Genomic DNA, 11,195 nt, shown 5'->3' with positions numbered 1-11,195 from the left:
ATCATTATATCTCCAGGTTATTTCATAATTAATTTGCGGCTTACATTAAATTAAAATGCAAGGTGATGTGAAAAGTTGGATGCAGCTCATACACATCACAATGTTATCTCGAAACATTTAGCACTATTTACCATTATGTCTCGTCGCAGCTCTGAGCCCCCATCCCTTATCCCCACCCCTCTCTTCTTTGTCTCTCTATCTTTTTAACAAAACAAGAAGAAAGGTAGACTAACCAATAACATTAAAATCTCCTTCTTTCCCTCACTTTTGACAAAACAACAAGAAAGGTAGACCAACGAGCGACATTAAAAAGGAATAATAATAGTAAAAAAAAGAAAAGGAAAGGAGTTGCATTTGGTGCTTCCTTTAATGGGAAGAAGATGAGGAGGATGAGGTGGCAGCGGCGGTGGAGAAAGGGCGCACGTCTTTAATGAGACCCACTACCTGCTGCATGGTGGGCCGCTTCTCCAGCGACTCGGCGGTGCAGAGATACCCCACCCGGAGGCATTCCACCGCCTCCTTCTCCCACTCCGGCCATTCCCTCAGCCTGGGGTCCACCGCCTCCGCCGCCCGCCCCTCCCTCACCAGCGTCCGAGCCCACCCGATCTCCGCGTCCGACCACCCCGCCCTACCCGTCACCAGCTCCATCACCACCACTCCGTAGCTGTACACGTCCCCCTCCGCTGTGCCCGCCGCGGTCGCCACCCCGAAGTCGGCGACGCGGGGCTCCAGGTCCTCGTCGAGGAGAATGTTGGTCGGGACGAGGTGGCCGTGGACCATGGCCTGCCGCGAGTGGGACCACACCTGGTGGAGGAAAGCTAGCCCCCGCGCGATCCCTAGCGCGATCCGATGCCGCGTCGGCCAGTCCCCCACCGCTGCCGGTGCCGCCGCCGACGGTCTCCTCTCCTCCCCGTGGTCGATCTCCCACGTTTCGTTACTCCGGTCCTCGACGTCGGGGCAGGCCGCCGGGAGCTCGTGGAGCCACCGGTGGAGGTCCCCCTTCTCCATGTACTCGTACAGCAGTAGCTTCTCACTTCCTGCATGATTAAAAAATTTCTATTATTATAAAATAATACAGTATCATAAAGTCGGCAAACGGCGCACTGTTATTTTAGTAAATGCGCTTTCACTGGTTCAGGTAATGCTCTATAATAAGTGAGAAATAAGAGCAGAGGCTGCAGAGCCGAAGCATTCGCTAAAAATGGGATTGCGCTTATCAAGTGATATAAATAATATAAAAAAATAATGGGTCTGAAGGAATCACAGCCATCCATCTTAAATCACACGTACCAGAAATTAGTTAGAGAAAAAAAGGGAAAAAGAGAACATTCAGATACCTGCGATGCAGTAGCCGATGAGGGGAAGAAGGTTGGGATGGCGGAGGCGGGCGAGGTCGTGGAAGGCGGAGGCCGCCTCCCGCTCGTCCACCTCGCGGGCGGCCTCCAGCACCCGGACCACCAAGTGCATGTCCCCAGGGAGCACCGCATGGTACGCCGGCCCGCTCCGGCCGCCCTCCGCCAGCAGCGACTCCCCCCCGAACCCCGACGTGGCCGCCGCCAGTTCCGCAAACGTCAGCTCCATTAGCGGCTTCTCGAACACCACCACCGGTGCCGTCGACCTGACATCCACCACCCATCCCGCTTCCTGCCCCACCGCCGCCGCTGCCGAGGCCACTGGGTCCTCCCCGTTCCACCCATCCTTCCGTCCCTTCCTCTTCCTCATCACCGCATATAACACATAAGCCAACAGAAAGAATAGTACAAGAGAGGCGGCCGCTGCTGTAACTCCAATTTTTAGCTCCCCTTGACGACTCTTCGTTTTGCTTTTCTTCCCATCAGAGGCGGCGTCTCGAGCAGAAGAAGAGAAGTTGAGAGAGCCGGCTTTTATAAAAGCTGAGCTCCCGAACTTCTTAAGCACCTCGGGTTCCACTACTCCGGTAAAGTAATTAAACGAGACGTTTAAGAAGCCAAGGCCGGCGAGCGGTGGGAAGTCTTTGGGGAAATTCCCGGTCATGGAGTTATAAGAAACATCTAGATGTTTCAAGCCTTTGAGGTCCTCCAAGCCCACGGGTACGACGCCGATATCATTCCGGGAGAGATCGAGCACTTGGAGGCCGCTGAATCCAGAGAGGCCCACCGCGCTGGTGAACCGGTTGCCGGAGAGGTTGAGGACCTTAATAGGAGGTGGATCCGCGCCGGAAGGATCCGGTTCTACCCGGAGGGCGCCACCGAAGCGGTTGGCGGAGAGGTTGACCTCGCGGAGGGAAGAGGCTGACCAGAAGCGGGCGGGGATGGAGCCCTCGAGAGCATTGCCGGAGAGGTCGAGGATCCGGAGAGTCGAGATGTTGCGCAGGAACATCCAAGATACGGTGCCGCTGAGGTTCCTAGTGGGGAGTCTGATCTCCCGAATCTCGGCGCAGCTTGGGTCATCGCCGGGGGCGGGCCGGGGGTTCTGGAACCCTGAGACGGAGCTGAAGGCGCGGGAGAGGAGTTCGCGGTCTGATAAGTCGCAGGAGGAGTGGGTGAAAGAGAAGAGAGAGGGGAGGAGGAGGAGGAGAGAAGAGGAAGGAGATGAGGAGATGGTGGCATGGCGTGTGGAGTGTTCTCCGGGGAGAAAGGGAGGGGCGTCGTTGAAGAGGTGGTAGTGGGAGGCGAAAGAGTTGACGGCGTTGCTAGTGGAGAAGGTTACCAAACGGGCGGCTAATATATGATATAATTTAATTTATTGGAAGTGATGGCGGTTGCCGCGTCGAGATGGAGCCGTGACGCCGGCCCACCACCAGAACAAGCCTTGGAGCGTGGGCCCGTGGGGGACCCCAGAGATCACCGTTCGGCTTCAACGGTGGATTACGAATTGAGTAATTCTTTATGCACCGCATCCATGCGGTGCAATAAAATTGATATAAAATATATTTTTTAATTATAAAAATAAAATAAATATTTAATATTATTTATTTTTTAAATTTTAATAAAAAATATTATTTTTTATAAAATAAAAAATAATATTATTATTTATGATACGTTGTATCATTTTATCTGAATATATTATATATTTTAAATAATATATATATTTTTTGTATCTCTATGATATCTAAAAAATATATACAGCACCTAATATATTATACAATTTTCTGTGAGTATATATGATATCTTGAATAATATATATGACTTTCTATAAATATATATAATATCTTGAATAATATATATAATTTTTTAATACTTATATAGCTTCCTGTAAGTATATATAATATCCAAAATAATATATATGACTTTCTATGAATTATATAATATTTTGAACAATATATATGGCTTCTTAATGTCTTATATATTTTTCTGTGAATATATATGATATCTTGAATAATTTATATAGCTCCTTGATACCTTATATGACTTTCTGTTAATATATATGAATCCTGAATAGTATATATGACTTTTTGATATCTTATATGACTTTCTGTTCGTTATAATAACCAACAGAATATCATATAAAGACACAGGAAGTTATATATATTGTTCAGAATATCATATATATTCACAAGATGTTATATATATTATTCAAGATGTCATATATATTTACAACAAATCATACAAGATATCAGGAAGACATATATTTTTCAGGATATTATAAAGATACAAAAAATTATATATATTATTTAGGATGTTATAATATATTCACAGAAAGTCATACAAGGCAACAGAAAGTAATAATACTATTCTTTCTTTATTCTATGAAGGAAATGATATTTTCATCACTAAAAATTGAAGAAAGAAAAAACTAAACGGTATTAAATATCTGTCTCATCATTAAGTATGCTACGTATTCCAATGTGATTGGGCAGTACATTCTACATCAATTTTATTATACCAAATAAGGTGCACAAAGACTTTCTCTTAATTTTAGGCTGAGGGTTTCGTGCCTGGACTGAAGCCTTTTGTATATTAAATGCTTAGGTCTGGCCCCATGGGCCTGTAAAACTATGGGCCACCATAGATTGAACTTGGCATCAAGACGACGTTTGTCCTCGAATTTTGAAAGATATTTTATATTCTGACTTCTTGAGTTATGCTTGCACTAGAATGGTATGGCTGCCCCTCCAAAAAAAAAATATTTTTTTATTTCCACCATTTTTCATCATAATTGTTATACATTAATAACTTTGCATGGAATTATACTTGTTTCTTGTATAATTATGCTTGTTTTATCTACAAATATGAACATGAAAATAAAATAAAAATTGAAATAATGCACAGAATTGCCTGCCAAAGCAAAGGAACCTGAACTTCTACTTCACAAAAGCTTTCACAATAATCATTAAAGCAATGATCTATAAAGGTTGATGAGTCTGTGAATCGCATATTTATTTTTTTATATATTTTTGATAAATTATATTTTTATTTTTAAATTAAATCAATTTTTTTTAAATAGTCTCTAAGCTATAAAATTCTAAACTTTAGCCTGTATACTTTTGAACCATTTTAATATAGTTCTTTCTTTGGATTCCGACCACTTTCTCTCATCAAAAATTTTAACTGACAATAATTGATGCTTACGTAATAAAAAATATTTGATAAATATGATATGGCACAGATGACGTGGTATGATGAATGAAAATTTTTATTTACTAACATAGTATGGTGATGACATGGCATCTGATGTGAATTTTTTTCGAAAATATCCAATCATCAAGAGACATGTCAGCACTTACAAATGACGTGGCATAGATGGCGTGGCACATGCATGATAATATGGTATGGATGATGATGTGGCATCTGATATTATATTTTTTTAATAGTGCCCAATCATTTAGTGATATGTCAGCATCCATAGATAACATGGCATAAATGATGTGGCATGGATAATAATATGGCATCTTATATGAATTTTTTTTAAAAGTGTCCAATCACCAAGTGCCATGTTAATAATACAGTCTACGTCAGCACCCATATGCCACTTTATCACCTATGTCACATCATCGTCTATATACCATCAATTATATTTTTATCTTTTAAGTTTCATAAATATTTTTAAATGATCTTTATACTTAAAAAAGCTCTAATATTAGGTCCTTTGATTTTTTAATATGATTTAGTTTAATTTTTCCAGCATGATGGACTCGATATTATCAATTTCGTCGTTATCAAGTTCGCTACCACTGTCAACTTTTTTCTTAAAAAAGAATAGATCAGTAATCATGGACTATACAAATAAGGTTCTCAGACGTTTGCTCTGACTGGAGTTGGTAGATCCCCTAATTAGGATCTCAACTATAGGGTAGGCCCCTGATTTTCAAATATGATTTACTTTAAACTAATATGAATTCAATAATTAAAACTAATACAAAAAGATAATACATAAACTAAAAATTAAAAAATTATTTTGAATATATATTAGTTTATTACTGATTTTACTTAATCTTCAATCATACTCTTAACCTCTCCTCTTTCTCCTTCTATCTTGTATCAGAACATATATAAATGTATACATGAAAAAAAATTTACATCATCATGACTCGCATATAACACCCCATCATATGTATAAAATAGATATAAATATATACAAAGCAAATATAGAAAGTTTGATTTGAATTTGAGAAGAATAAAAGCAAAAAATGATAAATAAATGAGAAAAAGATAATTTCTATTTTTGATTCATTTGTTCTTTGGGCTTGTGTATACTATTTCAGTCGGAATAAACGCTTGAGATCCTTAGTTACATAGTTTATGATTACCAACCTATTTTTTTTCAAGGAGAATTTCTGCAGAACAACAAGCTCAGCAATGGTAAAACTGAGAACGTGGAGCCTGCATACTTTTTCATTGTCGCTGCTATATTCATAATAACGATTTTCAAATCTCTAAAACTAATCTACTGCGAGACCATTTTTGGATCTGGACCCAGCTCCCTATTTTGAATACTATTGTCATTTTCGATTTTTTGAATCTATCCAATGGTTCATCCCGTATCAGAATCATTATTTTCTTTATCATCCTATTGAAAAGATTAAACTAAATTACACTAGAAAATCAAAGGACCTAATTAGAGTTTTTTTAAGTATGAGGATCATTTAAGAATATTTATGAAGCTTAAAGGATGAAAAATATAATTTATGGTATTGGGACAATGATGTGGCATGGGTGATGATGTGGCATATGGGTGCCAGCGTGATACTAAGTTGCTGATATGATACTTAGTGATTATATACTTTCGAAAAAATTTCACATCGGATGCCATATCATCATCCATGCCACATCATTTATGACCGCTGACATGTCATTAAATGATTGGACACTATTGAAAAAAATACCACACTAGATGCCACATCATCATTCATGCCATGTCATCATGTATCGCCACGCCATTTATACTACATCATCTATGAGTGCTGACATATCTCTTGGTAACTCAATACTTTCAGAAAAAATTCACATCAGATGCCATATCATTATCCATGCTATGTCCGCAAAAAAATTTATCCATCATACCACATCATCATTTGTATGCCACGTCATCTATACAATGTCATATTCGTCGGATATTTTTCATCACGTAACCACCAATTATTATCAGCTAGAATTTTTAATGAGAAAAAAATGGTCGGAATCCAGAAAAAGGGCGATTACATTAAAATAGTTCAAAAAGTATAGAAACTAAAGTTTAAAATTTTATAACTTAAAGATTATTTAAAAAAAAATTGATTTAATTTAAAAATTAGAAATATAATTTACCTTATATTTTTTTAAATGAGAATAACAGTGGAAGCGCCATCAATTAAGTTCGAATGGGTACTGCAGGTAACGCTACTGAGATTGAGACCCTAACACTACTGAGATTCAAGTCCCAACCTGATTTCACATTGATGGCTGCAATCATTGAACTATAAGCTATATCGGAGTTTGCATCTTTCTTTTCTCTTTTTTTACTGAATTCTCTCCCCTATTTCAATTTGTAGTTTCAACCAAGTTTACATGTTGCTTTTGCCGCATCCAGCTCAACATTTGTTACCAACAAATAAGAATCTTGGTTTCAACATCTGCCCATACATGCATCTATCATCTAAAGATTATTTATGTGCAGTTATAAATATATTTTATCCATTTTTTTGTTCGCTCCATTCGCATCCTGCTGCTTAGCCCGACTAGTCCTCTGCTCGCCAACGACGGGGCGAAGCAAAACTATATTTCTAATAGAATGAAAACACATGTTTTAAAAACCTTACGTATAGGGATATATATTTTTTATAACTTTGACGATACTTAAACACACGAATTATCCTACTGTAATAGACCCCCACAACACTTCAGAATATATAGAAAAATAAAGCCCGTTTTGAAATAATAAATGGATGTCAAAAGAGCAGTTTTCAAATTTCCAATAAATTTTCCTACTCGCTTATTTCACTAAATTTGGATAAAGATATCCTTAAATAATAGAACAGGGTCTTTCTGTCATATCCTTTCATTTTTTTGTTAATAACATTTCTTTTCACTCTTTTATTTTCGGTCACAAATTATTTGTTCCTTTTCACCATCTTGGAGACCTGTTTTGCAACCAAACAATCTCTCAAGGAAGTAATTGCAAGTATTGTTTGATTGAAGACTACAGCATTGGTGAGATGCATGGAATGATTTGGATCATAAAGATTTCTATAAAACTGTGGAACCTATTTATTATTGGGTGGACAGAGCCAATTGTTCGACGCTTATTGATTAGAACCAGCAAGTTTCACAAAATGATTTAAAATCTATGTTTTCGAGAAAAATGGCTGAGCGAAGCCAAGTTCCCCATGCTTGGTTTGTTACCTCCTTGTGCTTCCAATCGATACGAGAAGGATAACCCTTGGCAATCTAAACAAAGATGACCGGTATTTTTCTTTAAAAACCAATCAGGGAGGATCAAACACCAAACTGTCACAAATAATGGCTCTTCATGATTCGATACCTCGAGATCAGGATCGAACCATATCGTATGGCCTGCCACATGCATTTTGTCCATTAGCTTTACCGGGGAAAGGGCCCCGCCAATTCAAGACTTTACTAATGATGAACTACATGCCATGAGAAGGTACTCCTACAGGGCACCCTATTGTTCATAATTAATTGATAGCGGATTGTTTGCTGGTCGTGAGTCTGGTGACATTTGATGATAGACTACTTACCATCAATATTAATTCCAGGCGGCATCAACTTTACCACCAGGATGGATCCCAAGTCCACTCGGACTCGAACTCCCCTAACTTGACTCCTAGTCTACTTCGACAAGTGTTCACATGATTTTTGCTACCTTCATCTAGTCCTAGGCAGAATATGCTTATCCTCATCCTTCCACGAGAGCTCTATACAAACACCCAAGCCTCCAGGGCTAGAATAATAGATATATGGTTGCACATGCATGCTCGTTCTCTGCCTAGGACTAGATGAAGGTAGGTTAGCAAACTGATTGATTGTTACGTTCTATGTATTTCACAGGTTAAGCAGATTAATTAAATGATCATTTTCTCAGGAAACAAGCAATAGTGAAGCTTAAAGAAATAAACGAAGCATTAAGAAATGGCTAAATGTTCGATCTTCAATTTTGTAGCTTTTTGATAGCTACATTTAGAAAACTGGGTGGATCAGTCGATAGCACTCGAACAATGTTCTCCTCAGATAGGAGATGGGAGGATTTGCCCCCAAGGCCGGGCCAACTGGAATGGCATGGCATCGCTACGGGGCTTGGAAGCCCAACTAGATTGTTGTGGTCATGGAAGGAAACGAATTGGTGGAGGAGAGGATGTCTTTTGGACTTGCCACTATACATCAAATGGCCAAGGCAAGAGGAGGGGCTTCAACTTGCAAGAAGTTCTACGTGATTGGTTTCGGTCAGACATCGCTTGCATAACCTACAGTGTTTGAAACACACCGGCCCAGATGCAGGCCTAATTTGTGGGCAAAGATTAAACTGGTGAAGGATCGAATGCACCGTAATCTAATCAACACAACCATATTATTACCAATGTTGTTCCGGAGGACCGTAAATTAGACTGTCAAATAAGGATTAAACGTTACAAATAAAAGGAAATTTCATGACACAACCTTTACGAGAAACCATGAAAACAGATCATGCGACCAAAGGGTGGTGCCACAAAGAAGCGCCGACTGCAGCAAGGATGGAAAGGCATGGCAGTCATTGGCCCTCTGATGCAATTCACCTCCAAACCGTAAAGGATTCCTACAAACGCATCTTCGTCGATTCGAAACGCCATCTTGATCGCCCAAAACAGGAGGCCGGTGAGAAGGCTATCATACCCTGCCTGGTGATGGGTCCCGGCCAGCTCGATCCCCATCATCTTGGACATCTTGACCAGGCCGGTCTCTCCGCCGAGCAGTCCATCGCAGAACCTCGCTATGTGCTTGACATCGTAACACCTCCCAAGAAGGCTTCCTGCAAGAATCAAGAACCCATGCAAGGTATCTGGCAGGGGTGCTCCGGTGAGCAGCTTGAGGAGATAGGCTACATCGTACAACCCATGGAAGGTGATCCATCTGAGTCCGCGGCAGCTATTCAGCAGATCCTGCAGCAAAATCGAGCAAAGGTCTGCCTCCAAACCTTGGCGCCGCATCTTGTCGAAGTCTATTCCACTTCGCTTCAGTAGCTCGAGTGATGCCTCGGAGTGTGCATCCTTGGCAGGATCGAAGTCGCAGAAGTTGAACTGCCAGCAGCAACATCTGGGGAACGGCATGTTTCCTGGCTCATCGAACAGGGTAATACCGAGTTGAATCACCTTCATGCTATCTACGTTTGACTTGAGATCTCGATACCGCTCCTCTTTTGATGCATTACGGGGCGTGGAACGAAGAAATCCGGGGAACTCTGTGTCCACGGCAATATAGCGGTAGCGACGTATCAACTCCAACATTAGCTTCAACTCCTCGGCAATGTTCTGCCGCCATACTTCCCTCACCTCCATCTTTCTCTCTTCTCTCTTCTCTCTTCCTGCTCCGACTGCAGAGATCGTGCTCTTCTTGCTCCGACTGCGGAGTGGGAGGCTATACATATATATATATAGCCGCGGCTACGGAGTCCGTCTTTGTTTTGGAAAAGGACTCCCGTACATGGGTAAAGGTCTCCGCGCCGCGGCCACGGAGTCCGTCTTTGTTTTGGAAAAGGACTCGCTCCCCCGATCGGTAACGGGCTCCGCGTTTCCCAAATGGACAAGGTTAAGAAAAGAAAAGAAGCTAGAGGAGTGATAAAGAAATCAAATTAATAACTGAGGCTACTGCCTATTTGCATGTATCTTGGAGAGGCTTTTTAATGGATTAGACATAACAATAATCTTTAGATCCACAAGTAGTTGAGATGGAGTCATTACAAACTCTTTCTCAAACATGGTGGCAAAAGTCTTCACCATGATCATGCCTAAATTTTCAAGAATAGCTCACATTTTTCCTCCTGTCCAATTTCATTTTCCAAACGTGAATGTGTAGTAGCCAGATAATAAAAGTGGGTCATTTTCTTGGTTTGCTTGACCTCCTCATTCAATGAGTCTGCTACGTTCCGCTAAACTCTAGGTTGTCAGCTTTTTGGGGAGGTGCAAAATGTTTGCTACATTATGAGCAGGCTAGAACCAAGCATGGGACGAAATCTCTGAAGGAAACGGGGCAAACTGACACTGGACAGCCACTGTGTTCCCTCGGTCTTCGACAAAAAGCCAGTTATTGCTCCCATTGATCAATAGTTACCATGCGTTCCATTGCAGTACAAGTGTGGCCTTGCAGGCTGCCCGTTAAAGAGCTATCGCATGGTAACGTATCGGCCCACTTGTTGTAGACTACGAGGCTAACTAAAAAACAGCCCCATGATAAAAAAGTGATGTGCAGCAACCGTCGCTGTTTTTTAAGAGGCTTAGAGGCTACCCATATACACTGTTCTTAAAGCAATTGTTTATGACAATGTGGCTTCCAGTGATGGAGACAACAACCAACCCTTAAAATTAGAATGTATCAAAAAGGAGTATAGAACTTTCAACTTGTCATCATCAATCCATTGTGCGCTACTGTTGGATTTGAATTCTACAAAATTTGCAATAAATATATTGTAAAAAGGATTCCAATCCATGCACTCATATTTCTATCACAAGAGATTCGTTTGGTTGACGGAAAGTGGAGAGGAGAAGAGATAATTTTTGAAAAGTGGACAGAGAGCCACTTATTTGATTA

General features: G+C 40.8%; 2 protein-coding genes across 2 annotated transcripts; both read right to left on the bottom strand.

The window, feature by feature from the left end:
- Positions 1 to 224: 224 nt before the first annotated feature.
- LOC105040603 (calmodulin-binding receptor kinase CaMRLK) lies at positions 225 to 2,697 on the bottom strand. Its single transcript, XM_010917195.4, is given in 3 exon segments — positions 225 to 1,037; positions 1,338 to 2,556; positions 2,559 to 2,697. Coding segments are annotated over 3 exon segments (1,920 nt in total). The 5' UTR covers positions 2,589 to 2,697; the 3' UTR covers positions 225 to 366.
- A 6,376-nt stretch (positions 2,698 to 9,073) lies between these two features.
- On the bottom strand, positions 9,074 to 9,946 carry LOC140856335 (putative CCR4-associated factor 1 homolog 8). Its single transcript, XM_073253443.1, has one exon. The coding sequence runs from the start codon at positions 9,944 to 9,946 to the stop codon at positions 9,074 to 9,076; it is 873 nt and encodes a 290-aa protein (XP_073109544.1).
- Between the last annotated feature and the right edge of the window lie 1,249 nt (positions 9,947 to 11,195).

The sequence above is a fragment of the Elaeis guineensis genome, chromosome 3 (assembly GCF_000442705.2).
Source record: "Elaeis guineensis isolate ETL-2024a chromosome 3, EG11, whole genome shotgun sequence".
In the NCBI taxonomy this organism is placed as follows: domain Eukaryota; kingdom Viridiplantae; phylum Streptophyta; class Magnoliopsida; order Arecales; family Arecaceae; genus Elaeis; species Elaeis guineensis.
The sequence above is the reverse complement of the archived record's forward strand: the minus strand, read 5'-3'. Positions and strand labels throughout refer to the sequence as shown.

What these genes read in the sequence shown, in the direction of transcription:
- LOC140856335 (XM_073253443.1), bottom strand. Translation starts at nt 9,946, where the DNA reads ATGGAGGTGAGGGAAGTATGGCGGCAGAACATTGCCGAGGAGTTGAAG.